Source organism: Podarcis bocagei, assembly GCF_964188305.1.
Source record: "Podarcis bocagei genome assembly, chromosome: 9".
NCBI classification, from domain to species: domain Eukaryota; kingdom Metazoa; phylum Chordata; class Lepidosauria; order Squamata; family Lacertidae; genus Podarcis; species Podarcis bocagei.
The window spans coordinates 37,784,218-37,802,327 of NC_138134.1; the positions used below are offsets into that span (position 1 = coordinate 37,784,218).

Consider the following 18,110-nt stretch of genomic DNA (forward strand, 5'->3'; position numbering starts at 1 on the left):
TGTCACATTTAAATGCATCCTGCTTAAATTAGTTACTACATTACAGGACTGCCTGTTTATTCTTGGTACAGGAACTTCTTGTTAGCGTCAGCATAGAGGACTCCCCCGGTCTAAAGGACTTTTGGCAGATTGTTGTAACACTGAATACAAGAAATCCAATTTAGCTGAGATTACATTTATTTTTAAAGACTTGACAGGCAGTCTCTCCTAAGCTTCCTTGTACTGTCTTGACCTTGATGAATTCCTGGCTATATGCAATTCATTACCTTCAGCTAGCTCTTATAAGACCACTTCCTCAGTCCTGAGACTCAGCAAGAGAGACAAGTGCCTATGACTTGACATGTTTTACAGGGTAGTTTGCCAGCATGCAGATTACCAACATGTGGTAATTAAGCTAATTTTGTGTGGTACTAGAAGTAGGTCAATGCTTTGTACTTTGCATGCTTGCCAATCCAATCAGCCATCAGGCCCTCCCCCCCAACACACACAACCATTCCATTTTGCATATTTTAGTTCCACTCAGTCAATCTTCTTTCATGGATAAAAGTAAACATGCATTAATAGCTAAAAACGTGATCCCACTCAACATCTCTTTTATTTATTTATTTGAATTTCTGAGTTTAAACTGTAATTCTTGCAAGAAGTTGCTTTTATGTGAACTAAGACTGACAATCAGGATATTTCTATTTTGATTGTCTCTCGCTGCGTTTAAAATAACCCCGTGTTTGAAAAGCAAGTAAGGGGTCACTGCATAAATTAGATTTATTTATTTTTAAATGGTACTCATCAAAGCCTAGAGGATTTTAATGTTTAAACCACTGTATTATCTAACCACCATAATTTTGTTTTTGAATTTTGCTTTAAAGAAAAATAACAACGCTCACTTGGCAAATGGCCATAGTACATGCTGCTGTGGGTGATCACAGAGCGTTCTCTTGAAAGGTTTTATTAAACTGCATTCTCAGAATAAGTCATGAAACGGATGGTGACCGACAGAAGATGTGGCAGAATGTTTGCCCCAAGAAAAATACAAACAATTTAGTAAGAAGGCCACATGTAGTTATGCACCTGGATACCTTTGTGAACACCATGATTTTTTCAGATTAAAATGTTTGAGAGCTGGGCACGTTTAGAAACTATATGGTACAACACTTTCTAGACTGTACCACTTAAACTTTGGAGGTAGGGATTTAAATGTGACACACACAAACACAAAAAATAGCATTCCACATAGAAGAATAACAAAGCAATGAGAAGGCTATGTGATAATTTGTATTACTGAGTTGTTGTTATTTTGATTATGTATTTTGTGGTTTTATATTCTGATTTTATCCTGTGAACCACCCTGAGACCTGCGGATATTGGGTGGTAGATAAATTCTAATAATATTAATAATAATCCACCTTTTCCCCAGAACCAGGACTTGAGGTGGCTCACAAAAACTGAAACACAAGTAAAACACAGATAGCGAAAAACATATAAAAGATAACTTAAAAAGCAATTAAACTATAACAGAATTAAAATGATTTAAAAAGATTTATTAAAATGCAGATAGCAAAAACAGCGCAACACTATTAAAAAGCCCTTTCTTTAGAAGCAGCCAGTTCCCCCAAGCCTGCTAGAATAAGAAAGTCTTCAGCAGCTGGTGGAAAGACAGTGAGGAGGGAAGCCAGTCTAGCCTTTCTGGAAATGGAGCTCTGAAGTCTGGGAGCAACTATTGAGAAGGCCCTCTCCCATGTCCTCACCAAACACTTTTTTCCATGCAAAATTTTCCACAGGCAGGACAGAGATATTTCAGAGGGCCAATATTCAAAATACTTGATCCAGCTGCAGTTTGAAGTGGTGTGGCCTGGGAAAAGGCTGTACCCTGTGGTTTTTCTAAGCATGACATGCATCCCAGTCCTTTGCTGATCAGAGCTTATCCCTTCAACTAGATCCTCAAGTACTATTCTGACTTCTGGCCCTTGAGAAGATTCAGTGTGCATGCCAAGAAACTTAAGAGCTAGTAGGAACATGTAGAAAAGCCTTGGCCAAGGATATATTTCTTAATAAATACTAACTTCCTTTGCATGATTCAGGTTTACAGAACGTTCAGGAAATATTTTGTTAGACAGAGTACAGTGGTACCTTGGGTTAAGTACTTAATTCGTTCCGGAGGTTCGTTCTTAACCTGAAACTGTTCTTAACCTGAAGCACCACTTTAGCCAATGGGGCCTCCTGCTGCCGCCACACCGCCGGAGCCTGATTTCTGTTCTTATCCTGAAGCAAAGTTCTTAACCTGAAGCACTGTTTCTGGGTTAGCGGAGTGTGTAACCTGAAGCGTATGTAACCTGAAGCGTATGTAACCCGAGGTACCACTGTACTCCCATTTGTTAGACATTAGTAAAGTGTGAAGACCCCTCTGCAAAACTTTGCTAAACATCTGAATCTATGAACTCCTGATTATAATATTTCAAACTGTTTCTTTTGGTTTTGAATATGTGTCTCAGTAAAGACAATATTGTCAAAGAGAGATTTATGCAATCCACTAATGAAGTGGTTTTCTACAATTTATTGCACCAATGCCACAAAGAAAATGACAAATGATACTGTACATTTACAGCCCAAATTAAGAAGTTTCCACAGTTTGACATTAGAATCCAGTCAATAAAAAAAAACCCCAAACACTATTTGCTTTTCTCTCTCTGAACACATACTTGCAGCAATACACACACACACCCTTCTCCTAGTACGGTATATGTTACTTCATCTGTTCCAGGTAACATGCTTTATTATATAAGCTTGCTACACTTAAAATATGGTCCATATGAATCAGAAGAAGTTTGCTCCTGCTTAGGAAACAAAGAAGTAGACATGTTTGGAGGGGAGGACAGCAGAATACTATTAATACAGCATGAAAAATAAAAAGTTCTGGAATCTTGAAGATTTCAGACAAGATTCCTTTCTCATTGCCACTTTCAGTGTTTCTCAGGTACATTCACATTACTTTAAAAACTATTAAAAATACCAGAACTAAAGCATGCTTATGATAAAAGGGTAGCCATTGCAGTGCATCACCAGTGCAGTTTTTGCCCTCTCAAATGCTACAGCACAATCTTTCAGAAAATTCATGACATGTACAACTTTTATGTTGCCCCCTACTGGCAGCTTAATTCTGTCAACTGAGGTAGTTTTTTAAAAAAACGGAAGGATAAAACACATTATTTTTTTCTTAAATATAGAATGAAGCTACTTTTTCTAAAAGGATACAATTGTTAAAGATCTGCATGGTTCTTTTATAGGGGGAAAAAGTATATTATGATTTTATTCTGAGATAAAAGCAAGGGTTGTTAAATTATGGTCAAGGAATCAAATTAATTAAGTACAAGAAGGGTATCTTTAACCCTTGCCTTTGTGGTCCTCTCTGTCAAAAACTGGGCTTCATTCATTTGGAAGGGAAGGTTTCAGAGGAAAATTGATTTTTTGAGCTAATTTGCAATAGAAAGAAAGGCAGGGAACAGAATAATGCTGCTATGGATAACTACTAGCTTCTAAAACAGGAATGACCGTATGATTAAGTGTTGTCATGAAAGTATTGGCAAGGATGAATAAGCAATGAGACAAAATGGAAAATCTGACAAGCCCCAGAAAAAGAAAATTATTAAATCGGTATTTGGACAAACATTGCATCCAATTGCCAACACTGCTTGGGTCAGTTGCCAAATATGACAAAACTTCTTTCTACTTCCATTTAGCACTTTCAGTCCAACATGGGAGATTGCACAATGTGCCAACCGGGAGTCTTTCAAAAAAATTGTAAGTAGTTTTTGCTTTCTTACTCTAATTTCACACAGTCACCTGCAGAACTTGGAAGTTAAAATGAAGTCACAAGATTTATACTGAACCTTCTAAGAAAGCCCTAGGTATAGGGTTTGAAACCAAGACGAATACGGTCATATGTGTACAGTTGTATAGCAACATAGAAAATTAAAAGAGAGCTCATGTTACTAACTTCCCATTTAAAACCACATACATTTCTCTTTTAGAATTAAGACATACAAGAGAGGAAGGCACCAAGAGGCTAGTGCAAAACGTTCTGTGGGATCGCTTCAGACACTTGAGAATTATCATAATGAATTGCTGTCACTGTTACCATGACCACCTTCCCCTCGCGATATCCTCTCTGAGATTTCTTCTGCATGTTTCATCCGTCCACTTAAAGAAGTTGATCCTGCTTCTGCAGTGTGCTGAAGAGAGATCTATTATTCTCGGGGCAACAGATAAGAGTTTATGTTTTAAAACAAGCTATCCAGAGTTGATGCTAATGGGTGCTTTTAATGCTAGTCCTACACAAAGTAGACTCAGTGAAATGAACTCATGGTTCATTCATTTCAGTGTTTCTAATCCAAGCAGGACTAGGATGGATACAAACCTATGCCCATTATCGTATCGGTTCTTAAGGTTCAAACATGAGCTTTTTTGAGCTGGTTGTACATATGTTAGGATGCTCAACCTGTAAGACCAGAAAACTGGAAATTCAAGATGTGGCATTTGCAATAAGGTAAGTTTGCAGTGGAGATTACTACTACTTTCTCCCATTTTCATCTAGCTGTGATGCAGGATCCAAAACTTCCGTCTCCGCCAAGAACAACCAAAAACAACACTGCCGCTCTCGAGCTGCTTTGTCCATTTTAGAAGCCAATCAGCCACATAACAAGATTGTGGTAGCTGACTTCCAACTTCTTGTTCCATGGAGGTTTGATGAGCTAACAAAAGAGAATGGGCATGCATACTTCTTCCAATTCATCACCTTGTCTGTCCATCCAAACACAGGAATGCTTCTGTGCATACAGATTTGCTTACTGCTCCCCATTTGGGTGGGTGGGAAATCAGAACAAGACAACAATAGTAAGGAAACCATACTTAAGAGTTGTTGTTTTTTTGTTTGGCTGAGAACTATGTATAAGTAGGGAATCCTCCAATAGTGTTTAATTCTTTTGTCCATTAAAATACAAGGATGCATTCTTGATTAGTTTACTCCAAAAGCAGTATAAAAACCCTGAATGTCTTTTATATTATGTAAACTGAAATTCCGCTGGTAAGCGTCCAAAATGCAGAAGAGGAAAAGTGACAGAATGAACTGTCACCTGTGGTCCTCTGTTCCCCATCTCTTCATGTTTGCTCTCTTCTGCACACACGCATCCCATCTGCTTTACTCTGCTAGGGAGCTGTGACTTCAAGATTTCAGCTTAGAGGAGTATCTGAGCAACATACGGAGAATGAGTACTCGCTATAGCAGCCAACAGCGGCAAATCGTTGGATTCAATCCTAGAAATTAAAAAAGGGATGTTTTTCAATATGTAAATTATAGCAGAGAATTGAAGTATCTAATTAAAAGCATTTCTGAACCACTTAATATTTAGAAATCTCTAACGAGATGCTAAAATACAACATAAAAACCAGAGATGCAACATAAAAGCAGATAAAGACAGTAATAACAGGGTCCAGTTTTATAGGTCATGGAAAGCCTGGGCAAAAGGATGTCTCTAAGATGTCTGTGGCAACTGGTGTTGCTTCACAAATCGCAGAGGAAAGAGCATCCACAATGCAATGAAGAAACATGCCTGTTTTACCCTGTGTTATTCTGTAGCAAAATTTCTCCAGATGATCAAGTGAATTTAAAAGTCTATAGAGGGACAGGCAATAATAATAAAATAAGAAATTTTTATTTATACCCCGCCCTTCCCAGTTCAAAAACCAAGCTCAGGGCAGCTAACAACAAATTTAAAATACAGTATAAAAACATGAATAGCAATAAATTCAAAAATCAAAAAGATAATCTCCCCAGGGCTAGCTGGCTGAATTGGTCCTACTTGGACCAGCGAGGAGGCCAGGGGAGAATTAGCTATGGGGTCTCAGAGTGGGTGATCTTCATAAAAGGGGAGGGGGAGGGAAGAGAAGGGAAATAAAAGATCAGGCTGAATTCAAGCTAAAGGCCAGGCAGAATAGCTCTGTCTTCCAGGCCCAACAGAAGGAGGTTCAATCCTGAAGGGCCGTAGTCTCATGGGACAGAGCATTCCACCAGGTTGGAGTCATCACCGAAAAGGCCCTGGTGGAGAATAGTCTGACTTCCTTAGGGCCCAGGACCTCTAAACTATGGTTATTCATGGACTTTAAGGTCCTCTGCGGGGCAAACCAGGAAAGGCGGTCCCGTAGATATGAGGGCCCTAAGCCACAAGGTGGGCTTGCAGGTAACCTGGTACCAAATTGTTTAGGGCTTTACATGGTGGTTGATTGGCAGCCAGTACAGTTCCTTCAGCAGAGGTGTAATATGTGCACATCAAGGTGCTCCACTCAACCACCTGTTTGCAGCATGCTGCAGCTTCCAGACCAGTTTCAATATGGTCAGGGTAGGAAGAGGGACAGAAAAGACATGCTGGTGAATGGTCATATTTGAGAAACCAAGGCCACAGTCCTATACTCACTTACTCAACAAGCAGGGGCTGCCCTTGAAGATGACTTGGGAACTTCAACTGGTCCAAAAGCCTATTGTATCAGTACGCTTGATTATTTTTATTTCTGTATTTTGTCTTTAGTTTAAAAATTATCAAAGTGTCATTAAAAAAAGTTAATTCTACACTGCCCCGCATCACATTTCCATTTCCAAGTTGATGAGCCAAGTAGCGCATGATAGTCTCAGGAAGCACCCTACCAGCAAGAGGAGAAAATACTGTTTTCCCAAAAGTCGCTCAGACTTTTCTTGAATGACTTTGGCAAAGGAGCAAAATGAATCTAAACAAAGACAAGGTTGGGGGCAGGGAAAATCAATGCTTATGCGCAGACAAGCAACTGTATGGATTAGGGAGGGTCTCGTGAGAGCAGATATAGATTACATAGCAAAAGCGGAGGTTGTAGTGATAGATGGCCCGGTAACAAGACCCAGCGCTCTAGCAACACAAACCTGCAAAAAGGCCCCGAAACAAGGTTAAATGGTCTGATTCTATTATTCAGCATGCTTTTAGGAAGGCCATTTGGTGAATGTCTCTGATTCAGGTACAGTAACAGAGAGATGGGAAAGTTCAGCACTTCCCTACTCTATAGACTAAACGAAGATCATGGCCACTGGTCCCGTCACCTCTTGGCAAATAGAAGGGGAAGAAATGGAGGCAGTGAGAGATTTTACTTTCTTGGGCTCCATGATCACTGCAGATGGTGACAGCAGCCACAAAATTAAAAGACGCCTGCTTCCTGGGAGGAAGGCGATGGCAAACCTAGACAGCGTCTTAAAAAGCAGAGACATCACCTTGCCAACAAAGGTCCGTATAGTAAAAGCTATGGTTTTCCCAGTAGTGATGTATGGAAGTGAAAGCTGGACCATAAAGGAGGCTGATCGCTGAAGAATTGATGCTTTTGAATTATGGTGCTGGAGGAGACTCTTGAGAGTCCCATGGACTGCAAGAAGATCCAACCTATCAATTCTGATGGAAATCAGCCCTGAGTGCTCACTGGAAGGACAGATCCTGAAGCTGAGACTCCAATACTTTGGCCACCTCATGAGAAGAGAAGACTCCCTGGAAAAGACCCTGATGTTGGGAAAGATGGAGGGCACAAGGAGAAGGGGACGACAGAGGACGAGATGGTTGGACAGTGTTCTCAAAGCTACCAGCATGAGTTTGACTAAACTGCGGGAGGCAGTGGAAGACAGAAGTGCCTGGCGTGCTCTGGTCCATGGGGTCACGAAGAGTCGGACATGACTAAATGACTAAACAACAACAACAACTCTATAGACTAAAACAAAAACATTTCCTGAACTAAGGACTGAATTATTTGATGCTTCAATCATATACTTTTTAAGAAGTGCTTTTTTAAAAGCATTAGACAGCAAACTAAATAGTGCTGCTTCTCATGAACCTCCTTATTTATTGTAAATAATGGATAGTGCTTTATAGACTAAAAACAGCAACCCTTCAATGTTATAAAACTGGGACAGCTTACTACAGAGTGATTTTATCTTTATACTCACCACACAGTAGCCTTCAGACATAGATATAGATATGGTCTCCTTTATATTTGATTTTAACTTACTTGCATTCCTTACATGCTTTACCAAATACTTTATTATTTATAACATAACCTTATGGCAGAAAACTGTTCAAAGGGCAGCTTTTTTTGGGGGGGGGGGGAACTGCGGTAAATAATCCATACCAATGGATAAATATATAAGCATTGAGAAAACTATGAAAACCATAAACTCACAATGGAATGAAAGCATATCTTACTTTTCTACAAAGGGAAGACTGTACACAGCCATTGCACAGGAGAGCATTCCAAAAGTTTGGAACTATGAGAGAAAAGGCTCTTCTTCTAGTAAGTAAGTAAGTTGACCTTAATTCTCTATGCAGAGATGGGGAACCTGTGACACCTTCAGATATTGTAGGAACTCCCACCAGACAAAGGTAGAGGAGAAATTCTTTCAGTGAACATTTTAAAGTGAACCAACCCAATTTGCCACCTCCTTAATACACAAATAGGATCATAAATATCATTCAGAACGAACGCTTTTCCAAATTTTGTGATACATCTCATGGTTCAAAATATGTACCGTGCTGTGCAAAACACATGCACATTTTAAGATAAAATAACTTTAGAAATGCATATATTGCAATTAAATTTGAATTTAAATAAAATTCTTGTAAACTTTTAAGAAATTGCTATTAATGCAAAAACGAAACTGAACAGATTTATGAGCACACATACACATGAAATGGACACAGATTGAAAGAGACTGATACAACTCCCATCTTCTCTGACTAGGAATGAATATAGCACAAAACATCGGGAGAGCCCTAGAGACAGGAGCTCAGAGTAGGACTCACTGTAGTTCTTAAGGTTCCTGGAGGAGTTTACACAGGAAAAGGCATTCTTTAAGATACCTGTGACACAGATCATGTAGAGATCACAACCAGCCTGCTGAATTGGGTTCAGAAACATACCGGTAACCAATGTAGATATTTAAGTACCAATGTAAATCTTTCAGCTACTTATACCATCAGACAGGCAGCAGCATTCTGCATCAGCTGTAATTTCTGAATCATCTCCAAGGACAGTTCCATGTACAGCACATTAAAGTAATTTAGTCTGGCAGTCAACAAGACCTAAATTATGTAGCTGGGTCTCTTATGTTTCAGGAGTTGGCACAGTTGCTGAACTAAGCTGGTAAAAAAGGCACTCCTGGATGCAGCCATCACCTGAGAATCTATGAGCAATTGGAATTAAATTGCAGCCAGGTTTTTGCCCACACTATCGCTCTCAAGGTTCCTCTTTGCAAGGTTGAGAAGGGACAACTCTGAACATCACACAGCATTCTAATTTGCATGGAATGCTCCAGCCCATGGCCACTAAGTGACAACCTATATCCCAGGTCTTTTGCACAGCTAGGTGCAGAACAGTAGGATCTCCAAGAATACCTGAATGAGTCGCTTCTCATCTGACAGTTTTTAGTAACCCTCAGAAGGTGGGTTTAAATACCGCCCCCCCATCTCAGGAATGCACTTAGAGCAATGCTAAAGATTCTCCCCCCACCCTTCTTTTATTCTTTTATTTTTGAGCTGTTCAGAAAGGAAGGTTCCATGGTTTGAAGTCAAGAATATATTATCCAGTTAAGATTACAGCCATGCCATCATCTCACACATGTTTCATAGGAGACATCCCGTTCCATCTCCCTGTAGCCAAAATACCAAGACATAGGTTACTGAATTCTTTCCTAACCCATTCCACACAGACCACTAAATTGACTTGAACAGAACTTTCATCTACAGTGCTTATGCAAAACATGGTGCTGACCAAAATAAGACTTTCTACCATTGCCCCTCCTCCTTGTCCTCCTCCATTTACTTTTTAAATGTACTGATGCAACTGTTAATGCAGCAGAAACAGCACTTGCTGTCCCTCTGCCTGAAAAAAAGGGGTCCTTCTTCAGGGTGAGGCATTCTGGGTGAGGTGGCCCAAGAGGTGCCTGCCTGTGCTGCCGACGCTTTTCTATTACTTCCATTTTGTTCAGAATGTGAAGGAAGGACAAGAAAATAATTCTATTTTCCTACATTTAACAGCTCGGTTCTATTTCCAGATGGCTCAGTGGAACACACACAAGCTACATTTCACACTTTGGCATGTCTTTCACAGAAAATGTGACAATGGAATAAACAGTAGTATCCTGAATATTCAGTGCATGGTGGGGGTGGAAAAACTAAAAAAAAAAAAAACTTTAAAAAGGAACTCCAGCATCAACACTCACCCCAATACCACTCCAAGTTCTTTCACATGGACTCTCGTTTGGCCTCGCAAATATTTAGACAGCATCGTGCTTTTGAGGTACATTTCCTGTAGCCGATCCTCGAGATGCATAATGCACTGTAAAAAGACATGAAACCCCACAGTGATCCAATCCAATAGAATAAGAGGGCAAAGCCATGCCAAACACAATTGCATCAAACGTGAACTGATCCTTCCTGGGGCCAGACCCAAGTTCTGCCCCTCTATGATTAGGCTGATGGTGGACCTGCCATAGGGCAACTGCTATAGTTGCCCCTAAGAATGGGGGTGTTGCATTGCTAATAATCAGGAGTGCCATGAATGGTATGTGGGGCTCAGGATCATCCCCACTTTAGTCTGATGGGAGGTACAAATACAGAATGCAAGCAAATCACTTTTGCTTTGGGCCCTCAGATCACAGGGAATAAAGGATGCAAACATGGCCTGCCAGCGGACAGAAACAAGTCTGCAGCAAAGAAGAAAGGTTCCTAAAGAGCTGTAGTTAATTCTCTAACAGCTATCAAAGAGGAGAATTCCTAGACTATTCAGTTATGCTGGGGGGTGGGGCGCTATTTCCACTATGCAGTCTTCCTTCAAGGTCTGAAAGAAGTCAGTGTAGTGGTCTATGGAATGTAAAAACTGGCTGCACATCGCACTTTCCCTGTTAATCAATTCCTTCTGCAGGCAATCATTTGTAAACACGGACTTACAAAGTCAGCAGGAAGGTTAAGTTTGTAAAGCTGTAAAATGGATTGTAATAAAGACGACACTTGGCTGGAGACCAGGACATCCTTGCCCAACTTCATGCTGTCGGTTATCTTTCTTTGGCTTGTGGCCACCTGTACTGTCCATTTATCTGTATCTGCAATAATACAAACAGCTTCTGCTATGGGCTCATCTAGTACTGGATGCTGTAGAAAGGAAAAAGTAAATGGAACAGTTTGAAACTGCTGTCTACTATATATATATATATATATATATATATATATATATATATATATATATATGCTTTCGTAGATTTTCACGGGTACAGGAATGCAGGTTTTGGTGTCTTCGGGTATCTTCCCGTGTAAGAGTTGGGGTGTCTAGGCGACGTTTCGACGAGGTCTCACTCGTCATCTTCAGGCTGGTGCTTTCGGCTTCTTGTTACTAGAACAGAGCAGGATCTCAGTGTTTGAGTTCCTATAAATACTGTTGAGGGGGTGTGGTGTATAGCCTCCAACGTTCTGGGCAGAGAGGGAGTTCCCAGGTTAGTGTGCCTTTTCTTCTTTTGTTCCTTAATTACTTGAGGGATATCTTGAGTGATTTCTTGAGTGATATTCTGAGTACCACTTAGGAGGGTCATTAGGTGTGGATTAGTTGCTAAAGCAACTTGAGGGATATCTCTCAAGTAATCAAATTACTTGAGGGATATCTCTCAAGTAATCAAGGGATATCTCTCAAGTAATATCTCTCAAGTAAGATATCCCTCAAGTAATTAATGAACAAAAGAAAAAAGAAAAAAAGGCACACTAACCTGGGAACTTCCTCTCTGCCCAGAACGTTGGAGGCTATACACCACACCCCCTCAACAGTATTTATAGGAACTCAAACACTGAGATCTTGCTCTGTTCCAGTAACAAGAAGCCGAAAGCACCAGCCTGAAGATGACGAGTGAGACCTCGTCGAAACGTCGCCTAGACACCCCAACTCTTACACGGGAAGATACCCGAAGACACCAAAACCTGCATTCCTGTACCCGTGAAAATCTACGAAAGCATATATATATATATATATATATATATATATATATATATATATATAATGCATATATTCAATTTACAAATTTAAAGTTTACATTCAGCATAGTTTGCTGCAATCTCTAATGACAAACGGCTAGTAGCATTTGTTCTTCTTAATAGAATATGTTTGTGGCCTACTGGAATAATAAATTTGGATGGCACTGATCAAGTGATATATGTAAACCTCTATTGTCAAATATTGAATTAACTGAAAAAAGTTTTGGGGTTGTTTTTTTTTAAAAAATTGACGCAATAGCCCTTTCAGACAATAAAAGTGTCTTATTCTAGCAATCATGTCCACATGATTAGGGCAGGGATTAGGTGCACATATGGACAGGACTCCCTCCATTTAAATAAATATGTGGTCCCATGTATGCAAAAGCTCAGAATGGACATCAGAGTATGTACACAGTTTTTGTTCAAGGCAAACAGGCACAATGTGGAAGATGCACTATGCATTTTGGGCGCATAACCGATTGGTAGAATGACTGCCTTGCACTCTGAAGGTTTTGTGTACAGTACTTGGCATTTCCAGTTTAAAAAAAGTTCAGGTAGGTGATGGCAGAGACCTCTAATGAGCCACTGCTAGGTAGGGTAGACAAGTACCAGGCTTGATGGATAACTAATCTTGACTTGGTATAATGCAACTTTCTATGCTTAACTGTCAATGATATTAAAGGGATTCTGTGTGACAAGATCCACATTGAACAACCCAGCACAGCAATACCTCAAGGACTGCTTCTCTCTATCTGAACCTACCCAGATCCTGAGATCACCCTTTCTTTGTGTGTCTCCTCCACGAGGGGTCCGGCAGGTAGCAAACTAAGGTATATCTAAATCCAGTATTTGTTTCCAATCAGAGGTCAGCTGTGCACTTCTAGAAGCCCCAAAGCAGGCCATAATTATTACAACCTTCCCCTGTTTGTACCCTGCCTCTAGAGAGACAGGTTCTATTTTAGTTGCAATGAATAGTAGCCATTTGTAGAATTGGTCTAACCCTTTTAAAGGCCACTTACGTGAGTGATCATTAATGCATCTTGCAACAGTGAGGTCCGAAATTTAAATCAGAATTACATTAATAGAAGGAAAATATAGATTAGGGTGCTCCCCCACACTTTCCATTTTCACTTTGGCATACTGCCAGATCTGATCCACCTCCAACTATCCCACTTTTACATTTCCTACTGCCAACACTTGGCCTTCTATGTCTCGCTGCAAGAAAGAGGCTCAGAAGTATGCCCAGACTTACATTCACTGCATGACTCAACTCAGCCGATAGGCACTGCTTGAGCTGCTCATCGTTACTGATTCCATGCAACACCAGGTCAGGCATATATGAGGCACAATAGCCACCGAGAAGGGACCTTCCAAAATGCTTTACGCTTTGATTGCTGATTGTGTTGGATCTGAAACAGAGAAATTGGTTGCATGCTTAGTACTCAGCCATTTCTAAGGCCAGTTTGTGAAAAGCTATTGGAATAAAGTGGAATTATTTCAGTAAGATTGGCAGATTGCAATGCTATGTGAATGATGACACTGCCTTCTTTGCTTGCAAGATTACAGCTCATGATCAAAAATGAGCATGGAAAAAGTTACTATCATTCTCAGCTCTGAATCGCACAGTCAGTCCACAGTTCCCAAACTTTGTCGCTACCACAAAATATTTTCCCCAGCAGGAGCCTCAGATATGGAACTTTGACATGACAATCTGGTTATTTGATGATTGCCTCATTTATTTATAACATTTCTTACCTGCCCTTTACCATACAATTAAGATACTAGATGCACCTCTGTGGGACGGGGTCCACATTTTAGAGGCTGCCTTTCCCCATACTTCTGAGGGCTGCAGAACTACCAAGAGAGACCTCTCTTTGATAATCTTAACACCCAGGAAGATCAGCAGGAATGGAAGCAATCTTTCAGATATCTGGAGCCCAAATCATTTAGAGCTTTAAACACTAATGTCAGCATTTTGAAACCATTCATCTGATCATTATCTCTTAACCTCTCATAAATGTGCACCTAATGTGTTATCCAAACTGACAGCTAGGCAAAGCACCTATTTTATTGGTTAAGATAAGTTACATACTTGTTAACTTTTAAATTGGATCACTTGTGCTCTGTTGTAGCCGAGTTCACAAAAACCACCTGTTTGTAAAGGCTGAAAGGCTGCATAATGTAGCATGTGAAATAGACACTTGCCCATGAAGGCTCATGCTAGTCTAAGACTTTGCTGTTTTCACATATTGTAAAAAGAGGAAAAACTGAGCCTTTTAGTCCATTGAACTAAATTGATAACAGCCTCTATTATTGTAAAACCTTAAAATTATGATGCAAGTATTATGCCTAAAATTAATAATTGAAAAAAACCCAATTTGCACTATACTAGGTTGTCTCGGCTTTCCCAGCAGAGGGTCAATACTACTTTATAATGAAAACATGTGGTTTAAGTTGGTCTAAATATCAGGCTAGAGGTTCCTTCTTCAGATTTTTCAAGCGCTATCTTAGAACAGTTAAAATAACAATGCAGCAAACCCTTGAGGAGTCACACCTTTGGAGTTGGTCATATTAACTTATTTTTACCTTGGCAAAGCAAGTTCTACTTCGGAAAGTTCTTCTGTCCTACTGTTGACAGAGCTCAGAGATTGCCCATCTGGAATATGTGCGCTACCTTCATCGTCGCTCTCTCCCAGGGCACTGTCAGAGCTCTCATTTCTAGGCATGTTCTCTTCCACCCTGAAAGGGTGTTTGCTTCCAGCATCCCCACAGGGGACATCCTCCGTAACTGCCTGGCCAGATCTCTGCACATCAGCGGGACTTCCTGAATCACAGTCAAGAGAAACCCTTTCCAAGTTTTCACAGTGTGTGCTTTCAGCTTCCCCCAGTCTTCCTGGCTTTGCAGTTTTGACTTTGCTCTCAGAAGGGACAGGTGGATGGCATGACAACCGAAGCGCACTTGGTAGTCGCGTTTTACAAGCTTTCTGCCTAGCACGTGGTTTAAGACAGAAGTAAGATTTCTCCTGCTGGACTTGGGCAGTTGCATGCAGTGGACTTGACAGGAAACATAGAGATTTGCTTTTGTTCCTCGGCATCCCTACAGTTTCATCCAGATCCTTTTGGGTGGGTTCTAAATCAGATACGGGTGAAGGGGAGCTTCCAATTTGGAAGGTAACTCTTTCCAACTGAGGGTACCTCTGGCTAGCCCTCTCACTGCAAAACAGCTGTCCTGCTGCGTTACACTGGTTGTCGTCCTTCATTCCTGTTGTTAAATCCTCTAATTTTGCACACCCCTTGGATACACCTTCTGAACCAGCCACCGTTTTCCCCTTCTTAGCTTCCTCCACAAGTCCTTTGGAGGAGCCAGCTTTGGGCAAGCAACAGGGCAGTTCAGAACTCTGTCCAGCATTTATGCCTTCATGCTCCCGCTTCAAGCAGGCAGGTTCAAAGCAGCTCTCTCCCACAGCAGCAGCGCTCCCGGTTCTCCGGGGCAAACTGGGAGATATGAGAGCAGGTTCGTTTCTAACAGTGACTACTACATAATCAGAATCCTCAACTTCTCCCTTTTCTAGAGCTGTCGAGATCTTGCCGCCACTCAGGGCTTGCTCTCCTCTGCCAACTTGTCCACTCCGGGTCAGATGATTCTCCTGCAGCTCAGAGCACCGTAAGAAATACGTAAGAATGTAGAGGATGCGTTGAACCAAATCTTTACGCTTCCCAACAATTACAGTCCTCGTCATTCTGACAGGTGAGCCTATAGCACCATATAAGTCACCTGGAAAAAGCACAAGGAAGAAAAATGGAGATTCATACTGCCTTTTAACCCAGAAGGCCATAAGCCAACAGCCCACGTCCAATCCAATCCAGTTTTGTTTTGTGGTTTTTTTTTAAAAAGATCCATCTAGTTACACTATGTGCCGTGAAAGTTTGCACTGAGGAATCAAACATGATTATAATCATTGCTCTAGCCTAAGAGACAAATTAAAACTCAAGGGCATGATCCACTTCAAGTTAAGCTATTTTACATTTCATTGATTTCAATAGGAGGAATTAAACACACATGGTTAACTTCCTATTGAAATCAATGGGACCTAAAAGTGCTTACCACTGGCTAGATCATGCCCTCAAGTTTTATTTGTACTACATAATTAGTTATTTTTTGAAAAAGGGTTCTTCCCAAGTCATTAGCAGGCAGATCTTACTCGTCGTGCTAAAAATCAATTACAATTTCTGTGCCAAGAACACCTGAATTATGTGACCCCTATAAAAGCTAAATGGTGTACAATTTACATTTTTATATCCTATCGCAGGAGAAATGCAGAAGTGTAAAATGAAATGATTTATGACAACCCATACTTTACAGGTCTGCAACAGATGAGAGTCAACAAAAACCAGTTATCGTTATAGAAATCGTGTTAGCAATTCACAAAACATGAAGCTCTATTAAACACACACACACACACCACGAAATTTAGAGACTATTAAAGTGTAAGCTGCTCAACAAAACAAAAAATCTATTTCTTGCACCTTCACTTGTACCAGTAGAAGTAAGTCTGTAGCTTATGCGGTAACCACTAGAGGGCATCATCACGCTTTTTAAAAAACAGCATCTCAACCACTGGCAACAGAATCCCTTAGCCCTGACCAACATCTGGCTGCAAGGAGCAAGCTTTTATGCTGAATGAAGAGTTCACTAAAGCTGATAAAATATGTGCATGCTCAAAGCATAGTTTTGGTAAGTATAATAGAGCTATTTCAAAAACGTCTCCCCTGTGCAACCATACATCAAGCAGCTTTCTAATAATTCTCCATTTATTCCTCAGCCTAATATGACAAACAATTTTAAAATGCATGTGCACAAGGACATTTTCTGTGCAGATTAAGTCTTATCCTATAAAAAAGATCGTCTTGGGTTTGTTTTTAAAGTTTCACACTGACCTAGCTGTGCCCAGAGCGGATTGTAAGGGTGAGATTTTGCCAGCATGTTCACAGACTGAGAGGCACGTTTCTCAGAGGAGGCCCTGATGGGAAGGTGGTCAATTGGCATCACTGTGGGGACCCAAGCCAGGTGATAGGTCAGCACTGCCGTCAAGAGAGCCGCTAAGAACCTGTGGAGAAAAGAGCCACAAACAAGATAAATATGGCGATGAACCTACAGTCCCCATGAAGGGGAGCAGAGCAAGCAAGCAAGTCACAGCGACAACTTACTGGTTTTTGCTGGTCTGTTCTATCAAGACGGTGAATTCCTTCAGAAAGTGTTGGCACAACTGATTCTTTTCAGAAGCGCCGGACATCATGGTTAGCCATACAGGCTCTGCAATCCTTGGAACTGAATACAAGTTCCAGATTGTAATTCTGTAAGAAGGAGTGGGGGGAACCAAAGAGAGATCTATTAGCTAAAACAGTATACGCTGTTCAAAATGCAAAGCCTCTATCCCATAACAAAAGAAGGTGATCTCAAGCATACAAAGCCAAACTATTAGTTCTGCTTCCCAAGTGCCGCTGCAGTAGGCCCAGAAAATATGGGGTCAGCGACTGTTGACAGATTACTGCCCAGCAGTCTGAAGCATTCACTGTTGTACTGTTTGGGGCTGATTGGAGTTGTAGTCAAAACAGCTGGGGGGGCAGATTGGTGAAGGTTGGTTTATATTGCGAACAATTCACTTCCTCTTTTATATAATCCCTCTCCACCCTCTCAGTCATGGCCATGGCCTCAGTCAGGTGCCTAAATAATAAACTGAGATATGGTCAGGTGACCAAACCCAGAGAGGTGTGAAATCCTGATCCAAATACTAATTCTTTTCAAACTTGATAATAGCTTCCCTTTATTTCAACACAGGCAACATTTTATATGCATCACAGCATAGGTTAATAGGTTGACACGGACATTCGTAATTAGCTATCTGTGATTGCTGGTAAAACATATCCTGGACATGATTTGAAAGGATTTATGGCCCAATTTCTAATCGTAGTGGTTACAGCTGGGAAAGGTTGTTCTCTGCAATGAAGCAAAAAGTTATAGGATAAATAGTGCCAGGAGAA

The 18,110-nt window shown here is 40.7% G+C and overlaps 2 protein-coding genes across 10 annotated transcripts in view; one reads left to right on the top strand and one right to left on the bottom strand.

The window, feature by feature from the left end:
• Positions 1-15,763, top strand: part of SPMIP2 (sperm microtubule inner protein 2) — a 39,454-nt gene extending 23,691 nt beyond the window's left edge. For 2 of the 6 annotated variants that reach the window (XR_014011746.1, XR_014011747.1), the window contains one exon: positions 3,735-4,224. Coding sequence is in view for 4 of the 6 variants with exons in the window: in XM_081209132.1 (XP_081065258.1) it covers positions 3,735-3,795; positions 4,589-4,674 (147 nt within the window). In the remaining 2 variants the exon portion in view is untranslated. Of the gene's footprint in view, positions 1-3,734; positions 4,225-4,588; positions 4,897-9,167; positions 10,268-15,640 lie in introns of those variants that run through there. The other 4 variants (XM_081209134.1, XM_081209135.1, XM_081209132.1 and 1 more) reach the window with 4 other exon arrangements.
• Positions 2,515-18,110, bottom strand: part of FNIP2 (folliculin interacting protein 2) — a 45,865-nt gene continuing 30,269 nt past the window's right edge. For all 4 annotated transcript variants that reach the window (XM_081208741.1, XM_081208740.1, XM_081208738.1 and 1 more), the window contains 7 exons: positions 17,277-17,423; positions 17,007-17,176; positions 14,655-15,843; positions 13,321-13,477; positions 11,001-11,201; positions 10,274-10,389; positions 2,515-5,307 (listed from right to left, as the gene is read on the bottom strand). In XM_081208741.1, coding sequence (XP_081064867.1) covers positions 5,229-5,307; positions 10,274-10,389; positions 11,001-11,201; positions 13,321-13,477; positions 14,655-15,843; positions 17,007-17,176; positions 17,277-17,423 — 2,059 coding nt within the window. In that variant the 3' untranslated portion in view covers positions 2,515-5,228. The remainder of the gene's footprint in view (positions 5,308-10,273; positions 10,390-11,000; positions 11,202-13,320; positions 13,478-14,654; positions 15,844-17,006; positions 17,177-17,276; positions 17,424-18,110) is intronic.